The sequence below is a fragment of the Saimiri boliviensis genome, chromosome 2, assembly GCF_048565385.1.
Source record: "Saimiri boliviensis isolate mSaiBol1 chromosome 2, mSaiBol1.pri, whole genome shotgun sequence".
Lineage (NCBI taxonomy): Eukaryota > Metazoa > Chordata > Mammalia > Primates > Cebidae > Saimiri > Saimiri boliviensis.
In genome coordinates this window covers 228,571,728-228,591,658 of record NC_133450.1, presented here as the reverse complement: position 1 = coordinate 228,591,658, position 19,931 = coordinate 228,571,728, and the positions used below count along the sequence as shown (strand labels likewise).

Genomic DNA, 19,931 nt, shown 5'->3' with positions numbered 1-19,931 from the left:
TCCTTTTCTGTTTTGTGCACCACAAGAGTTTTCTCCCCAGGAGTGCACATAGGATGCCAAAAATGGGAATAAAGGGAAAGATTAATAAGGTGGGCGGGCCTGCACTAGATGCCTCCACCCGGCCAACCCTCCCGCCTCCCTGCCCCACCCAACCAGGTTTCAGCCCAAGTCATTCAGGAAATTATTGCAGAAGTTTCCAAACTGAATCAAGCATTGTCTGGGTCCCTGTAACAGCAGGTGGCCTTCTGACATCAGCAGATAGTGGTGTTTTTTTCCTGGTACAAAGGACCTCCAGACCAGAGCCAGCCAGCAACAAAAAGAGCATGGAGCTGAGGAGCATGGCAGCCCCCAGAGCTGAGGGCTACAGCAACACAGCCTTCCAGGTAAGCAGAGCTTTCCTCTTCTGTTTAAGACCAAGTCAGTGGAAATGCTGCTCTTTCCTTAGCCCCCTGGCAAGTTTCTTACCTAAGCAGAGAGATTATCAGGACGATAAGATTTTTAATGGCACACTTTAAGCCCATTATTGTTTCTTCTTGGGCTCTTCTGGGTTGACAAACCTGAAAAGCCTCTTTTAACTGACCTGTTGTGATCCCTACGTCACTTAGAAACAAGACAGCCTTCCCTCAACCCCCTTTCCTCCCCCCCCCCCGCCCCCAGCCCGCCCTGCTTCTGGCTCACAGCAGGGGTACATTATTTATCTTCAGGCACCTTTCCAAAGATCTGGTGAGAAGGGAAGAATGGGGGAATTTAGATCCTGGCTGGGGTAGTTCCTCAACGTTCCTTTTACTCAAGCCAAGTCCTAGAGCCCCTGTCTGATAACCCAGGTATCTGCCCTAGAGCAGCTGGATTATGCAAATCAGTCTCACTTCATCAACCAAAACTCACTGGGTGATTATTGCTGCTCAGCCCAGGGCTGCGTGCCTGCAGAGCCCTAGAAGGAGACCTGTCAGAAACACCAGGCTATTCTGACTGTGTCTGCAATGGGGATTTCCAGGGCTGTTTTTAGGTGTGCCTCCTTTCCTGAGCTGACACTCAGCATGGGAGCTCTGGAGAAGATGGGAAGCCTGCATGAGGACATGTCAACCATCCCTCGGGCTTTATGGTCTGCTAGATGGGCAAAACAAAACTATGAGGTGTTGGCCAAGAAAGGAAAGAGGGAAGTAAAAGGGCCTTGACAGGAGTCCAGACTCTAGCACTCACGAGTTCCTGTAACTTCCCTGAGCCCCAGTTTGGTCATCTGTACCATGTTCACAGGGACGCCCATCTCCATGGGTAGGCATGGGGTTACCACCTATAGTTCACAAGTGTGTGGGAGGAAACAACTTCCTCTACCCTCTTAGGCTGAGTCCCTGAGGCCTGTGAATTAAACCGACATAAAACAGGTTAGCAGGAGAGAAGGCACACACATTTTACTCATATTTAAAATCTCATATGTGGCTGGGCCCCGTACTTTGGAAGGCTGAGGTGGGCTGGCCATTTGAGGTCAGGAGCTCAAGACCAGCCTGGCCAACATAGTGAAACCTCATCTCTACTAAAAATACAAAAATTAGCCGGGCGTGGTGGTGCATGCCTGTAGACCAAGGTACTCAGGAGGCTGAGGCAGGAGATTCACTTGAACCCAGGAGGCAGAGGTTACAGTGAGCCAAGATCACGCCACTGCACTCCAGCCTGGAAGACAGAGTGAGATTCAGTCTCAAAAAAATAAATTAAATAAAATCTCACATGTATGAGAGCCTCACAGAAAAGAAGTGGAAAAACCCAACAGACTTAAGAGCTTATATACCATTATAACAAAGGGCAGCAAATAGTGAAGTGACTAGGCAAGGGAAAGGAGGGTTAGGCTTTTAGGGGTAATAAACTGGGGGTGGGGGAGGTGGAACTAATGGAAGATAAGGGTTGTTTTATCAAGGTTTGTTTATACAGACTCATCTCAGTGGCATCTCTGTCTCTGGTGATAAGAGTTGTTCTCTTCCTTGTACAAGGGAAGGGGACACCTGTGCAAAGGAAATATCAATACATGTGCTGCTTTCAGGAAGATGGGGGATGGGGTGGGCAGAGAGCGCTTTTTCTTTCTCTGTCTGCTTTCTTTTCCACAGCTTTCAGTTCAAAGGAGTTTCGCTCTTGTTGCCCAGGCTGGAGTGCAATGGCGTGATCTCAGCTCACTACAACCTCTGCCTCCTGGGTTCAAGTGATTCTCCTGCCTCAGCCTCCTGAGTAGCTGGGATTGCAGGCATATGCCACCATGCCCAGATAATTTTGTATTTTTAGTAGAGACAGGGTTTCTCCATGTTGGTCAGGCTGGTCTCGAACTCCCAACCTCAGGTGATCCACCCACCTCGACCTCCCAAAGTGCTGGGATTACAGGCATGAACCAGGCCTGGCCAGTTCAAGATATTCTTGTGCCAAAATGGCATTTGGAGGTGGCACATCCTGATCTCTTCTATAAGGGCTACATGAGGAGGGAAAGCATAAAGCACGGGGCTCATTCTGATTCAGGAGAATGGAAGGGATGGAATGGGATAGAGTCAGAGGGAGTGTGGCAGCAAGAAAAGAGAGCTGCAATGGAGAAGGCCCATGTCCTGGCAGCTGGCTGCTCCCAGGGAAGACGGCACACAACGGTGGCGGCCCAGCTTTCTATCCCTCACCCTCTTCTAGCAAAACTGCTGTTTTGTGGGGAAAACACTTCCCTACACCCGCCCCAATAAAAAGAAGGAAAAAGGAAACAAAGCTTCCTCCTAGTCCTGTAAAATTTCCTGTCATCTTTACTCATTGGATTGACTGAAATTTGAGTTTCTGCATTTCAAAATCAAAACAGTGAAGACGATTTGTCTTTCGAGAGAATCAGAGGCTTTATGACTCTTACCAAGTTAATAAGTATGAGCCTAACCTTGTTTGACATTCAGCTCTCCTGCTACATTATCTTCTTTAAGAAAAATTATTGATTGTAAAATATGTGCTACTTTACTCGGATGATTAAATATGCATTAGCATGCCACCAGAGCTTCCACAGACATTAAGATACTTATTCACCTTGTCCTAGTCAGTGAATTGTTCTAGAAGTTCATTTTTCCTCTTCAAATGTTAAGAGTGCCCTTAGTAGACCAAAGTACTAATTTTACTAAGTAGAACCACTTTCACAGCTTGAAGAGCTGATGTAGATTCCTAAAAGGCCTGTGCCTGTAGGACCTGGTGCAGGTGCAGTGGTTACACATGTCTATGTGTAACCTGGACAGGCTCTCATCTGGACTGCTCCTCAAAGAAGTGAGCACTGATTGCTGTTTTCATGGAGCTGTGACTCCAGTGGGAAAGGTTAAACAGGAGTGCAAAGTCAGTGATAGGGGTTGTAAGAAAGAAATGATCTCACGTCCAAGGAGGGATTTCACAGCTAAAGCATACTTCATAAATGAGTCATTTTGTACCCAACAATAGAAATGAATGTTTGAGGTTTTTCTTCAAATCTCATTGTATTATACCTCTAAATGTTTTATACAAATAAGTAACTTATTTCTCATATGGCTAAGGATGGAAATGATTTCATTCAACAGTAGTTGTAAACAAGGCATTTGCTATTTATGAAATAAGTTTAGATTGGCATTTAAAGTATTGACTGTATATGGAATATCTAATGATTTATTTATTTTAAAATATTTTTTAAACCTTAAAACAGTAGACAAACTGGCTCTTAATTTTATGCAAGATGTTTCCATCAGTCCAGGAAAAATAACTCTCTGAAAGGGCAGAACACACACACACACACACATGCACACACATACACACACACACAGAGATACACAAACACACAGGCTACCATCCCCAGGCCTCAAGGTTCTGAGCAGGGTATCTCAAAGCCAGCAGAGTATCATACCAACAACACCCACACCTAAAAATAGTGGCTGGGTTATTTCTTCCAAAGCTTGCTTTTCAACAAGAATTTCTGGAGGCATGTATTTATTCAGTAGAATCATCAACTGCACCCTAGATATAACCACTGCTAAGAAGGGATATCAACTCTAGAAAGAATAATATGCTCTTCTTGCCCTCAAGGAGATGGACAGGCAGAAATAAACATGTAATTACAATATAATGGATGTTAAGGAAAATGGTGGAGGTTTGCACCAAAGGCACTGTTTTCTTATTTTTTATTATTTTTTATATTTTGTCTTGCTGTCTTACCAGGGCTGGTTTCAACCTCCTGGCCTGAAGCAATCATCCTGTCTTGGCCTTCCAAAGTGTTGGGATTATAGGCATGAGCCACAACACCCAGCCAGCACCAAGTGCATTGTAAATCACATGTAGTTGGAGCTGTGCCAACTGAGGAGTCTGACAGCATCACTAAAGGAGGGAGAATTTGATTAGGGCTTTGAGGATGGTCAGGTCACAGTAGGAGCTGGGGTGGGCAGAGCCCTGCAAGCAGAGAGAACTATCTGTACACGGACTCAGAGCCCTACAGGAGAAAAGCACATGAGCCTGGGATGGAAGAAGGAAGCACGGTGTTGGAAAAGGGGGCAGGCTGGCATCAGGTCAGGTAGCCTCTGTGCGTGCTAAGGCATTCGAGAAGGAATCGCTCAGAATCTACACAGTCAAATTGTAATTTTTTTTTTTTTTTTTTTTTTTTTTTTGAGACAGAGTCTCACTCTGTCATCCAGGCTGGAGTGCTGTGGTACAATCTCAGCTCACCCAGCCTCAAGCGATCCTCCCGCCTCAGCCTCCCAAGTAGCTAGGACTATAGGCATTCATCACCACACTTGGCTAGTTTTTGTTTTGTTTTGTTTTTTAGAGATGAAGCCTTACCCTGTCACCCAGGTTGGAGTGCAGTGACATAATCTCGGCTCACTGCAACTTCCACCCCCTGGATTCAAGCAATTCTCCTGTCTCAGCCTCATGAGTAGCTGAGATTACAGGCATGCACCACCATACCCAGCTAATTTTTTGCATTTTTAGTAGAGACAGGGTTTCATCAGGTTGGTTAGGCCGGTCTAAAACTCTTGACCTCAAATGATCTGCCCGCCTCAGCCTCCCAAAGTGTTGGGATTACAGGCGTGGGCCACCATGCCTGACGTAATTTTTGTGTTTTTTGTAGAAATGGGGTTCCACCATGTTGTCCAGGCTGGTCTCAAACTCCTGAGCTCAAGTGATCTGCCTGCTTTAGCCTCCCAAAGTGGTGGGATTACAGGTGTGAGCCACTGTGCTAGGCTGATTTTTTTTTTTTTTTTTTTTTTAAGATTACTTTGGTGGCCCCGTTGAAAGTGCTTGGAAATGGAGAGAGAGTTGCACGTGGCTAGGATATCAGTTGGGAAGTTACTGTCATAATCCAAACCAGGCTAGAGGCAGTGGATACTGACACTGAGATGGAGATACTGTTACTGATGAGGTGGCCCCTCCACAGTGCAATTCAGGAGTAAGGATGAGGCCAGAAAAGCTGCTCTGACTCTGAAGATTTCTGTTTTCTCCTCTGTAAAATAGTGTAATAATGGTACCTATCTTGGGATTGTTGAAAGAATTAAATAAGCTAATATTATATATGGAAATATATATGTAAATGTCGTATATATATAATGGACAAAAAGCTACTATTGTTTTGTAGCTTTTGGTGCTAAGCAGGTTAAGGAGAGAGTGGAGTCGGTATTTCCAGCTTGGGATGTCAACTTGGAAGTGATTCCCTTTATACTGCTTTTTCTGTTGTTGTGTTTTGTTTTGTTTTTTGTTTTTTTGTTTTTCGTTTTTTTTTTTTCGAGACAGAGTCTCCCGGTGTCGCCCAGGCTGGAGTACAGTGGCGTGCTCTCTGCCTCCCAGATTTAAGTGACTCTCCTGCCTCAGCTTCCTGAGCAGCTGGGACTACAGGCCCCTGCCCCCATGTCCAGCTAATTTTTTTTTTTTTTTTTTTTTTTTTTTTTTTTTTTTTGAGACGGAGTTTCGCTCTTGTTACCCAGGCTGGAGTGCAATGGTGTGATCTCGGCTCACCGCAACCTCCGCCTCCTGGGTTCAGGCAATTCTCCTGCCTCAGCCTCCTGAGTAGCTGGGATTACAGGCACGCGCCAAGATGCCCAGCTAATTTTTTTTGTATTTTTAGTTGAGACGGGGTTTCACCATGTTGACCAGGATGGTCTCGATCTCTTGACCTCGTGATCCACCCGCTTCGGCCTCCCAAAGTGCTGGGATTACAGGCTTGAGCCACCGTGCCCGGCCTAATTTTTGTATTTTTAGTAGAAACAGGGTTTCAACATATTGGCCAGGCTGGTCTTAAATTCCTGACCTCGTGATTCACCCGCCTCAGCCTTCCAAAGTGCTGAGATTACAGGCATAAGCCACCGCTCCCAACACTATTGTTTTAAATAGAGGGATTCACTCTGTCACCGGACGCTGAAGTACAGTGGTGCAATCATACCTCACTGCATCCTCGAACTCCAGAGTCAGGCAATGCTTCAACCTCAGCCTTCTGAGTAGCTGGGACTGCAGGCATGCGCTACCATGACTGGCTAAGTTTTTTTAAATTTTTTATATTTGTAGAGACAGGGTCTTGCTATCTTGCCCAGGCTGGCCTCAAGTGGTCCTCTCACCTCTTCCTGGGCTTCCCAAAGTGCTGAGATTACAGGTATGAGCCACTTCACCCAGACTGGGCAAGGCTTTATTTAGGTAGAAAAATCTAGGAATAAAGTTAGAGGATAAAAGAGTGAGTTCTCTTTGAGGCCTGTTGGTTGCAAGTAAGTGGACTCCAAGCATCTCCATGAAGGGGGAAATGAAGTAGGAAGCTTGCAGCACACGTTCAGCTGGAGCTCGGAAGAGGACACACATGTGGGAGCTGTGAGCATAGAGATGAGCGTGGATAAGACCAGGGTGGGGGAAGCCTGGGAAACAGCAGCGCCTAAGGAGTAGGGAAGTTAAAGATGTCAGAGAATAAAGCAGAGGGCCACAGGGAGAGAAAGAGCAGCAGAATCAGGAGGGGGAGGCCTGGAGAAGTCAAGGGAAAGTAGAACCACAAGTCAACGGAAAGACTCCGATGGGACAAGGAGTCTATAGAATGAGGCCACAGGTTCACTTGACCTGCCAGTTAGGAGGTTACTGGTGACGCTATGGTTGGGGGAGGAGGAGAAGTTTGTGTTGTGAGTTAGAATAGGGAAAAGGTACAGGATGAATGCTCTTCTGGTGGAGTGGTGGTGCTCGGGAGGGGCGGGGAAGGGAAAGGCCTGGGGTAGGCAAAGGCAGTTGCGAGAAGTGTTTTTATGCTAAAGAAAAAATTCATTATGAAATACAGCATACAGAAAAATACGTAAAAACAAACATACAACTTACAGCGTGTACTGTCACTCAGGTGAAGACACAGGACATTGCCATCCCTCAGGGTCCAGCCCTACACATTTCATCATTGCTGCCTCCCTTCCCTGGGGTAAACCCAAGCAGGGGTGACCACTGACCCAAATGCGAGGCAGTTACTTCTTTGCTTTTCTTTATGCCTTAACTTCTAATGATGAATCCCCAAGCAGTACTTTTGCCTGGTTTTGAACTTTATATAACATAAACACACAAAATGCATTCTTTGCTTATATTAAAACTTTTTTTTTTTTTTTTTGAGATGGGGTCTTGCTCTGTTGCCCAGCCTGGAATGCAGTGGCATGATCTTAGCTCACTGCAACTTAGGCTTTCTGGGTTCAAGTGATTCTCCTGCCTCAGCCTCCTGAGTAGCTAGGATTACAGGCATGAGCCACCAAGGCAGGCTTCTATTTTTAGTAGAGAGGGGGTTTCACCATGTTGGCCAGGCTGGTCTCACACTCCTGACCTCAGGTGATCCACCTGGGTTGGCCTCCCAAAGTGTTGGGATTACAGGTGTGAGCCACTGCACCTGGCCATCAGCTCTCTAAGATTCACATGGTGTTGCATGTAACTGCAGCTCATCCAGTTTCATTGATGCAGGTATTCTGTCATGTAAAATATTCCACAACTGATACATTTTGCTGCTAGGGGACATTTTTGTTACTAAGTTTGGGGTTTTTGGAGTGTCTACAAACATTGCAACTAGGGACACTGTTATACATGCAGAAGGAATATCTGTAACAAATTTACTATGGGGTTGTACTTAGGAGTGGAATTGCTAGGCCATTGGCATAAACGTATATTTTCAACTTTACTGATAGTGTCACATTGGTTTCCTGAGTGATTTTACCAATTTACATTCCCATCAGCAGAGTGAGTATTCCCATTTCTCATCATTATTCAGCTGGCCTTTTAATGTCAACCATTCTGGTGGATGTGTAGCAATATGTCATTGAGGTTTAATTAGAATTTTCCTATTATTGGTTGTTAGACACCAATGTATTAAATACCTGGTCAACTTTCTTGCCCATTTTCTCTACTGGATTTTTTTATTTGAAAGAGTTCTTTAAGTGTTCTGGTTACAAGCCTGTGAAAGGAAATTAGATTTTGGGACCACAAACTCATTTAGCCAAAGGGAAACATTAAGCTGGGAACTGGGTCATGCAAACCTGCCTACCCCTTTTGGTTCCTAAATAAGGTGGCTACAAGACAAAAAGTTACAGACTTCCCCGATGTTTTGCCCACAAGGAAACTCCTGGTGAGCTGTTAAAATTCACCATGCAATGTAAATTGATAACTTATTTTTACAGGTGCTATAACCCCAGACACAATGTATATCTGATTGTTCCCCTATCCCATTTTGTCTGTGTTATCTTAAGTAAAATGCAGATTCCCCACGTTTTTTCCTTTTCCCTCTTTGTTTATGTGAAAACTGTGTGCTTCTCAATATCCCACCCTTTCCCCTTTAAATTAGGAGCCCTCAAAACCATCTTTGGAGAAAGGCATAGACCTGTCTCCCAGCCATGTCCTTAACTTTGGCAAATAAATGCTAAAATGATTGAGACTTCTCTCATCATTTTCCTCAATTGACAAGCCCTTTCTCAGTTATGATTTGTAAATGTCTTCTACCACTGTGAAGGCATCTTCCACTCTAATGGAATATTTTGAGAAACAAAACTTAATTATGTTGTGGTCTCATTTAGGAAACATTGTTTCTTTTTCCTGTACCCTGTCTAAAATATCTTTCCCAACCTGTAAAATCATGAAGATATTTTCTAAAAGTTTGTTCCTCTTTTCACACTGAGGATCTCTATTCCCCCTGAAATTGAGTTTTATGTATAGTGTAGGGTAGGAGTCAAGTTTGCTTTCCAAATGAACATCCACTTATTTTGGCATTTTTAAAAATTTACTTTTAACACCACTCACTGATCAACATTGCTTTAAAAAAAAAACAAATCTTTTCCCGACTCCACAAATATTTTGCCGGTGTCCATATTTGGGAGAGGCTTTTTGGAACAGGGCAACTGAAAGATTTTTCCAAACTCAGAGGAGATGGAGAATAATACAAAGAGGGAGAGATGGGAGTTGGCAGCAAGAGAGGTCAAATACAGTTTAGGATTTCTAAGAGGAAAATGCAGTCATGTTTCTGAACACATTTACTAAAGGGTATGTCTTGGAATCCCAACTCAAGTTTCCTCCTCCCTGTGAATAAGCAACCGATCTTGCCACAGGTGCTCTCAGAGGCACAGAGCCCACGCTTCCTCTGAAGTCAGTTGGGTGGAACCTACTTACGAAAGTCTTGGGAGAGGACTAGGCTGGGGAAATGGAGTTCACGCTGCACGAACACACGGGAAAGCCTGAGTTACTCCATGAGTAAGCCAGCCAAGCAGGTTTGGAGAGTTTGTTAAATGGAGGTCAAAATCTGGGAGATCATGTAAATGTAAGTGCCATGAGGGATCCAGACCTGCCTGAGCATGGGCATAGACTTCTCAAGCAGGTAGTTTGAACACAAAAGTTCTGACGTGGGAAGTAACTACGTTCTATAGGGCGGAAGAGTATTGGTTCTTCTTAACCCACTAGACTGGGCAGTCAACACAAACCACACTCAAGTTATTGAGTACTCTTTCACATTACTCAAGAGACACTTGGCTGGAGCTACCTAGATTCAATTAAAACACACACACACACACACACACACACACACACACACACACACATACACACACACCACATGACAATAATTTGCTTTTGGGAAGGACGTTAAAAAACAACGATATATTCTCTACTCTTTCCTCAAATTTACATTTACACCTAGACTTATTTTTAGGGAGAAACAGTGTAGAGAACTATAAACCAAGTCACTTCCATGGCATCTCAGAGAGAGAGGATATAGGGATTTAGTTTTTCCTCATTCAAACATTCCCGAAGTGGTTCCCTTATAATTGAGGAGACACTTGCTCATCAGTGGTTGAGACATTGGAAAGAAAATAGGAAATAATTAATAATGTAGATAAAGACAGATTTTTGCTGAGGACTAGAGCAGAACTGTCTAATACATAGCACAAGCCATATAGGTAATTTAAATTTTGTCTGCAAGCCCATTAAAAATGCAAAATAAAGTAGGTTAACTCTTCACTATATTTTAACTATATTTTATTGAACCTCATATACTGAAATTAATGAAATAATTTAAATTTGTTTCATACCAAGTCTGTGAATATCCAGTCTCTATTTTACACATATAGAACATATCAACTCTAATGCTACATTTTTATCAGAAATACTTGATCTGTATTTAGATTTCATAAAATGTACAGTTGTAAAAAGTAGGTTCTTAACCAAGTTGTTCCAAACATTCTTAATTGTTTTCAATACATGGATCTAGAGTTCAGTTTTAAATTTATGTTCAAATTAGTTAAAACTAAATTCAGGTTCTTGGTCATACTAGTCCCATTTCAAGTACTCAGTAACCACTTGTGGCTGGTGGTTATTCTTTGGATCACTCGCATAAGCTATGTGTTTTTGGCTTTGGAATTCACAAATATACACAAATCTGGTTATCCTTCCTCTTTAAGGACCTGACCACCAGATTTTTGCCAAAAATTAAATTAACAACTTTAAATTTATTTCTGTAATAGCAGTAGTAATGGTACTAGCCACATTTCTAGGCTAGGATGTAGTGGATGATTAGTCAGGAGTAGGATAAGGGCTGAGGTTGTCAAGATCACAGCCATGACTACTGCCTTTTACCAAAACTGGGTAAAGAATTGAGGCATCTAATGGTTACAGAAAAAGGAAAGGAGAAAGAGATTGAATTCTATTATTTCTACCATAAGTGTCCCAAGAGAGATGCCCTCCTGATTTTATTTTATCTTATCTCATTTTATTTTTGCCCTCCTGATTTTAAGAGGCTTCTTCTCTTCTTCTGGGGTGCTATGTTTTCTCGGGATTTTTTGTTTTTGTTTTTTGAGATGGTGTCTTACCGTGTCACCCAGGCTGTCACCATGTCTTACCGTGTGCAGTGGCACATCTCGGCTCACTACAACCTCCACTTCCTGGGTTTAAGCAATTCTCCTACCTCAGCCTCCCGAGTAGCTGGGATTACAGGCATGCACCACCATGCCCAGCTAATATATATATATATATATATATATATATATATATTTTTTTTTTTTTGTATTTTTAGTAGAGATGGGGTTTCACCATGTTGGCCAGGCTGGTCTCAAACTCCTGACCTCAAGTGATCTGCCCACCTCGGCCTCTTAAAGGTCTGGGATTACAGGCGTGAGCCACCACACCCGGCCTGAGGTGTTATATTTTGATTGAATAGAGTAAGACCTGGCTTTTTATCCATCTGTAGCCCTAGACAGATTGCCACAAGGATGTCATGTCAGGAATGACTGGAAAATCCCTGATCCAGCCATGAAGTCACAGGCTTTAATTGGCTCACAAGGCAAGGTGTCCTGTAAGCATATCCCAGCCTTCGGAGGATAGGCTACAGGGGAGTTTCAGAAGAACACTCTTACTTCAGTTAGGATAAAACCAAGACTGGTTCCCAAGCTCTAGGTTTCGTTTTTGGTTTTGGTTTTTTTCTTTTGATAACTTTGATAACAATAAGCTCCAGTGTTATGTTTTTTCACTGTTGGTAATGACCTCTGCTCCACAGTTAATTACTTAAAAAAAAAGATGGTGGTGGTCCCTGCTGAACCACCCCATTCAGACACTGTTGATGTTGAATGGAGAAGCTGGGCCATGCATGTTTGCTGAGCTGTTATTTGTCAAATTTTTTTTAAAAAAATTCAAATGTGAGGGTATCTGGAATTTTATCTAGAATAGAAATGATTAAGCATGAACTCCAAATCTCTATTATTCCACAGAAGTTTGGAACTCTCTCATGATTGCAGATACAGGCTGGCAAACATGCAACATGATTTCCCTCAGAGGAATGATTTGATAGCTGCTACTTCTACCCCACACAAGGACTAGGTATTTAACCTTATAAGAAGCCACTTAGGCGGCTTTGGCTTGCTTAGTTTTCTTCTTTTTCCCTTAAAAGGACATTTTAAAAAATAAAACAAAATGGTAAGTATGTCTTGTGCTGTTTAAAAGTAAAATGGGCCGGGCGCGGTGGCTCAAGCCTGTAATCCCAGCACTTTGGGAGGCCGAGGCGGGTGAATCACGAGGTCAAGAGATCGAGACCATCTTGGTCAACATGGTGAAACCCCGTCTCTACTAAAAATACAAAACATTAGCTGGGTATGGTGGCGCACGCCTGTAATCCCAGCTACTCAGGAAGTTGAGGCAGGAGAATTGCCTGAACCCAGGAGGCGGAGGTTGCGGTGAGCCGAGATCGCGCCATTGCACTCCAGCCTGGGTAACAAGAGGGAAACTCCCGTCTCAAAAGAAAAAAAAAAAAATAAGTAAGTAAAATGGAGACAGAGATTCTTAGGAAAATGCCGTGAGTCACCTGGCTAAGTAAGGCGGGTACGGTCGGTATTGAGTAATGAAGGGGATAATTACTGGGAATGATTGCATCAGGAAGCGGGGAAATGCACCTGAAGAACTCTCAGGCTTCCTTCCAATATCCTGGTTCAAAACTTTGTTTTTGTTTTTATTTTGTTTGAGGGCCAAAACTCTTTGACATAAAGTATGGCATTTACTGATGCAAAAAAAATTTATTGAGCTCTGACCTTGTGCCAGGCATTATGCTAGGAGCTGGAAGCAGAAAGCTAGTTCTGTTAAAATTAATCAAACAATGGCGAACTAGCACAGCACAGTCTGTGAAAAGTCTCATTCATGGCAAAAGATGACCTCACCTACTTTGAGGATCAGGGAGTCACTCCATTTTCTAAACATTCCAAATGAGCATTTATTTTATGTGCTTTTGTTATTTCACTCATTCATTCAACAAAGAATATTGAGCAGCTGCTCTGTGCTAGATGGAAGGAAAATACTAGGTAGATATATATCCCAGGCTACCATGCCAAACACTATTTTTTGTTTGTTTGTTTTTTGTATTACATTATATGGAGAAATCAAGGCCCAGAACAGAAAGGTAGGATTCCAAGTTAGGACTCCATTAAAAAAAATAATAAAAGGTGAGAGAGGCATGAGCTGGAGATAGAAAAAGCAGTAAAGAAAGGTGGGCAGGAATAGACACCAGTCCTCCTGATTTACTGCAGGGATCCTCATTGATTACGAAATCCTGGATCCTCAAATCCAAAACCAATGATAAGTTAAACTTAAAACTAAATTTGTAAATTCTGTAGACTCAGGAACATTCCAGAATAAGCTAGCCAACAACCTCATAAGGGATTGGAACTAAAGTAATGATAAAAATTCCTCCTTAAAGCATGACCCTAAAGGAAGACATTAATGTGAGGCAATGTGCTTCACACCATGGGAGAGGGTTAGCCACAGTCCAACAGGCACCAGGATGGGCAAATCCGCTTACTTAATGATCCAGTTGCCTTATTCTCCTGACCTGCTCAACTTTGAGAGAATACCAAAGCTTCCAAACAGCACAACCTATGAAGTTGTGCAGTTGTTCACTGATAGGTCCTATTTCTCTGTCAGTATCCCTGCCTTTCAATTGCATCACTTAGAGTTTCACTAGCTTTTAAGATTTTTTTTTTTTTTTTTTTTTTTTTTTTTTTTTTTTTTTGAGAGAGAGGGTCTCGCTGTGTCACCTAGGCTGGAGGTGGAGTGCAGTGGTGTGATTTGACTCTTTGCAACCTCCGCCTCTGGAACTCAAGCAATCCTTCCACTTCAGCCTCCTGGGTAGCTGGGACTACAGGTGCATGCCACCATGCCTGGCTAATTTTTGTATTTTTAGTAGAGACAGGGTCTCACCCATGTTACCCAGGCTATTCTTGAATTCCTTAACTCAAGTGATCCACCCACCTTGGCCTCCCAAAATGCTGGGATTACAGATATGAGTCACTGTACCCAGCAAAAACTTTTTTATTTTTCTAATTCAATTTACAGAGTCCTGATTTTCTCATCTACCAGACTCCATTAGTTCAGAAACATTTGCAAGGAGGAAGTTTGTTAGAGAGTACTGGCCTAACTTGTGCAGCCAGGGAGGTTTAAAAGAAAAATTGCTTAATCCAGGATCCAACCCACACAGATAAAACAAGCGGGGAGCACAGGTCTATTTACATGGTGTGCTGGGTCCAGCAAGGAGGGGATTGGAAGACAGAGGTATCCACAGTGACACGCCTAGGAGCCAGCAAATGTTAGGCTTCCTGTTGGCCCACATCATCACTTCCTTGTTCCCCTGCAAAGCATGAGGTCTTTACGTCACAGAAGAGGAAGAAAGAAGTAGGGGAGGAAGGATTGAGAAAACACAGGAGGACATAGGAGAGGTAGCCTGTAATGCTTCTAGTACTGACTGTACTGTACATGGCCTAGACCCTGGCTAGAGGTCAATGGCCTCTCATGAAGGAGGACATGGGAGAGGGAGGAAAGTGATGAGCTTCTGAAAAAAGCCAGCTTTGGAGGAGCGGGGGGATGTCAGTGGGGAAGGTCAAGGGAGGGTGATAGATGAGGGAGGTTAAAAATCATATACTGAATCATGAAAGAACAAAACACAGCTTATTCAGGTGAAGAGTTGAGGCTTCAGTCAGTCTGCCTGGATTTTCTAGGCCTACCATTTAGGCAGCTCATCTATTTCTCTGTACCTGTTCACTCGTCTAAAAAGAGGCATACTAATACTCCACATCATATAATTGCCGGGAAATTAAGGTAATGTATTGGTGCCTAGCAAATGCTCACATATCAGCCATTAATCAACCATTTAGTTGGGGATGCTGGTACAGGCCAAACCAAATCTTGAAACCTAGAAGTCAAATCTGCCTCTTCCTATAGCAAATAGGGAAATCCATTGATGTGAGACCTATGGAAGTTGCAGGTGTGCCACTCTGCATTGTCATTGTGTCAGCAAGGGGCTAGGGGAGGTATAGAAGGCGGTGGGGAGATTGGGGAGGGATAGCATTGGGAGAAATACCTAATGTAGATAAGGGGGCAATGGATGCAGCAATCCACCACCATGGCACATGTATACCTATGTAACAAGCCTGCACGATCTGCACATGTGACCCAGGGCTTAAAGCATAATAAAAGAAAGAAAGAAAGAAATGTTTGAGACGGTGGACATACTAATTACCCTTATCTGATCACTATACATTGTACATATCAAACTATGTACCCCATGAATATGCAAAATTTTTGTAATATAAAATAAAATACTGAAAATAAATATACATATAGATAGATAGATAGATAACCTCAAACCCCTTAGGTCCCTGCCAGCCCAGGAGGGCTTGGCGCTCCATGTCTTGTCTCATCAAAAAACTTTCTAAAGTTATTTTTCTAACATCTTGGGTCATGCTGATCTATTTCCTATTTAGGCAAATGCATTTCTTAAATGTTTTATATACTCTAAATTCTTTCTTTTTTTTTTCTCTCCTTTCTTTTCTTTAGAGACAGAGTCTTGCTCTGTTGCCAAAGCTGGAGTGCAGTGGACAATCTTGGCTCACTGCAACCTCTACCTTCTGGGCTCAAGTGATTCTCATGCCTCCCAAGTAGCTGGGATTACAGGCGTGTACCACCACTCTGTGCTAATTTTTGTATTTTTAGTAAAAACAAGGTTTCTCTATGTTGACCACACTGATCTGGAACTCCTAAGCTCAAATGATCCTCCCTCCTTCTCCTCCCAAAGTGCTGGGATTATAGGCATCAGCCACTACGCTGGGTCTCATTCTCTAAGTTTCTAATTTGAATAATTTACTTTTATTTACTTAGCACTCTTTGGAAAGAAGAGCTTGTTGGTCAAGGTGATTTTAGAAATCACCAAAAAGTAACTTTTTTTCTGATGTAGACTTGAGTTTCATTTCATTGAACATGCAGGAAGATCCCAAGTTGTGATACTTGCTGCATAAACCAGTGGCTGCAGAAGCAAAACATGATTTTGAATTAGCTTAGGGGCTTTTCAAGATGTTCCAAGATGAAGGTATTATTAATGAAGGTATCATTACTAAAGATATCATTAATAACGTCATTAATGTCTCTTGAACGTCATCAATGTCTCTTGAAACTACTTCTGTCTCTTCCTCTCTTTTCCTCCTTATTCTATCTTATTCCAACAATAGAATTTAATAAAGAGCTGAAGCCATATTTCCCGTTCTTGAATTTAGAAGTCATCATTTCATAACCACTCTGACCAAATTGCTTCACAGACAGGTGTTGTTATACTCTTCATATGTTTTTCCATGATGTAAATAATACGTAGTGTATAATGTTTCTTAATCTCACAAACTTTGAGGATCAGGAACCCTGAAAAAAAAAAGACTTGCCACTGTTGGTCTAGTATGCCCATGGTGAAAGCATTTTTATAAACAAAAAACCATCCATAATCACCTAGCAGTCTGAATGTTGATCCCTTCAGACAGACTAGGAGTTTGTCTGTTAAAAACAAATCAAAGAAGCAAGTGAGAGTAAGAACAACCTTGGTTTCAATTGATAGGTTCAAAGAGATTATATCCTTGTTTATCTTCTTTCTCATCTCTTGGAAGGTGTGCTGGTGAGAGGGTTTCCAGTTCACCGTGACTAAACAGGTCACATCTTTAGAACTTTAAGCACAGTGGACTTTGTTCCAATTAACTCCTAGAAGTAGCGTCTTAAACTTTTTAGTAGTCTATATCACAACTAAAATTAAGTAATCAATTGTATGATTCATGGTTGAAAGATTTTTTTTATTTTTGAGATGGAATCTTGCTCTGTCGCTCAGGCTCGAGTGCAGTGGCGCGATCTTGGCTCACTGCGACCTCTGCTTTGCAGCTTCAAGCCATTCTCCTGCCTCAGCCTCCTGAGTAACTGGGATTACAGGCATGCACCAGCACTTCTGGCTAATTTTTGTATTTTGAGTAGAGACGGCGGTTTCACCCTGTTGGCCAAGCTGGTCTCAAACTTCTGACCTCAAGTGTTCCGCCCACCTTGGCCTTCTAAAATGCTAGGGCTACAGGTGTGAGCCACTGCTCCCAGCCGATAGCTTTTCTTCAAAATTCCCTGAGAATAAGGACAATGTATGCAATCCCTTGAACCCAGAGTGCTATCTATCCCATAGTAGGTGTGCAATAAATATTTGTTGGACAGAGCCCCAAGGAAGCACATGTAACATTCAGAGTTAAGCGTAAAAGGCTGATACAGCACAGGAAAGGGAGGAAGCACCATTTAAGTGGAAGGAGGCAACTAGTAAAGTGTGATATCACAGAAGTCAAGGACAGTGCATTTTAAAGACGAAGTAGTCTGTGATGCATGATGAAAACTGAATTCAGGGACGTGGACATCATTGTCTTTGGCAAGGGTGATTTCCATGGAGTGGTAATGTGTCGGCCCGGCCGGGTGCAGTGGCTCATGCCTGTAATCCCAGTATTTTGGGAGACAGAGGCAGGTGGATTATTTGAGGCCCAGGGTTCCAGACCAGCCTGGTCAACATGATGAAATCCCCTCTCTACTAAAAAAAAAAATTTTTAAGTGAGCTGGGCATGGTGGTATGTGCCTGTAATCCCAGCTGCTCAGGAGACTGAGGCAGGAGAATCACTTGAACCCAGGAGGTGGAGGTTGCAGTGAGCCAAGATCACACCTCTGCACTCCAGCCCGGGTAATTAGCAAGAATCTGTCTGAAAAAAAAAAAAAGTGCAAGCCAGACCGGAATGAATTCAAGAGTAAACATAAGTAAAAGTACAGCAAGAAGATGGAGAGAGAGGATGCTTATCTGTGAATTCTTAGCTTCAGGACAACAAAAAAATTAATAAAGGTACAAATCTTAGCAATCAAGGGGGCAGGGGTTAAGTAATATTATGTATCAGTACCGTGGCTGGCAGAGTTGGGGGTGAAGGTGTGGTCACATTGCTCTCAGGACCAGCTTCTCCGTGGGTGACTTCAGACTTCTCTGTTCTCCCTCCCAAATGCACAGGAAGTTCTTATGGCAATGTCTTTCTCTACTCAGAGAAATCAACCTAAGTCAGAAAAAGGCAAGGAACAGTAACGGGAAACTAGAGCCAGTTTCATTAGTCACACATGAACAAACACAAATGACCAACACAAATACCAACAGCAACAAGAAGAGTGAAAGGTAACGCAGCAGCCGCAAGGGCAACAGTGTCTTGGAGTGGGCAATTCTGCATTTGTGACCTTTAAAAAAAGTGATTTTGTATTTTTGTTTAAAAAAATAGAGATACAAGGTTTCACCATGTTGCCCAGGTTGGTCTCAAACTCCTGAGCCCAAATTATCTGCCTGCCTCGGCCTCCCAAAGTGCTGGGATTACATGTGTGAGCCACTGCACCTGGTCCATTATGACTTTTAACTAGCCCCTGGCTCTGGAAACTCTGTATTTAAGAAAGAAATAAAAACATACCTCAATGCATTTGGAACAATGTAACTCAGACCTTTTGGTCTTATTCATGATATGGTTAATGTCATAAAGCTGAGCACTCATTAAAGTGGTGAAGACAGATTTCAGTGAGTAATAAACTATTGCAATAGGGAAGAGGGCCCAGCATGACCTGCAGTAGGAAATTGGCCCGCTTATCTCACCTGCTACCTTTTCCTTTCCTTCGCCTTCTAATGATTTTTTTTCTTTTGAGACACAGCTTTGCTCTTGTTGCCCAGGCTGGAGTGCAATGGCACAATCTTAGCTCCCCACAACCTCTGCCTCCCAGGTCCAAGTGATTCTCCTATCTCGGCCTCCTGAATAGCTGGAATTACAGGCATACACCACCATGCCCGTATTTTTAGTAGAGACAGGGTTTCTCCATGTTAGTCAGGCTGGTCTCGAACTCCCAAGCTCGAGTGATCCGCCCACCTCAGCCTCCCAAAGTGCTGGGGTTATAGGCATGAGCCACCATTCCCGGCCTCTAATGATTTTTTCTACATTGGCAGAAGTTATAATGTTTATAATTTGTTCTAGAATCATAATCCCTGAAGTTGTCTTAGATTTTATTATCAAATAGATTCAAAATGTACTAACCCTCTTTGTCATAATTTCTCCATTTATCATTTGTATGGCTTCTTCCTCTAGCAGTTTCTTCAAGAAAGCTCATGGAAACCATATTCTAGGAGTACTTGCATGTTTAAACTTTTTTAAAACTCTTATTATAAACCTTCCTTTAAGTTTTCACCTTCAGCTACAGCACTCTCTTTCTTTGCCCTTTTCCTGACATTCCCATACGTAGGGGTTTCCTCTGCCTCCTGGCTCACAAAGTTCCCAAAGGGACAATGTTAGCAGTGTTCTGAAGCCACAGACATTCCCAGTGTTACAGCCACTCACAGGAAAATACAGAGGCCTGACCTCTTGCATTAAGATCCCTCAGCATTAGGAGGTAACAGTGAGCTCCAGGCTGCCCACGTGGGTCTCTTGCCACAGGTACTGCTGCTCCTTACCAGGCCTCTAAACCCACATAAGCAGGCAGGTAAAACAGGAACATCTCTGGGAAGTAGTCTAGCTAGTGCCCATTAACTAACACTAAGGATTACACACACCCAAGACTTGAGCCAGAAAGTTGCATGAACCAAGTGAGTCAAGACTCATAGATAAAGATCAAAGACTTCTAAAATACAG

At 42.9% G+C, this 19,931-nt stretch overlaps 1 protein-coding gene across 1 annotated transcript in view; it reads left to right on the top strand.

The window, feature by feature from the left end:
- The first annotated feature begins 207 nt into the window (after positions 1-207).
- The window catches only part of SLC28A3 (solute carrier family 28 member 3), a 63,241-nt gene continuing 43,517 nt past the window's right edge, over positions 208-19,931 (top strand). Inside the window, exon 1 of the mRNA XM_003941126.3 lies at positions 208-383. Coding sequence (XP_003941175.1) covers positions 324-383 — 60 coding nt within the window. The 5' untranslated portion in view covers positions 208-323. The remainder of the gene's footprint in view (positions 384-19,931) is intronic.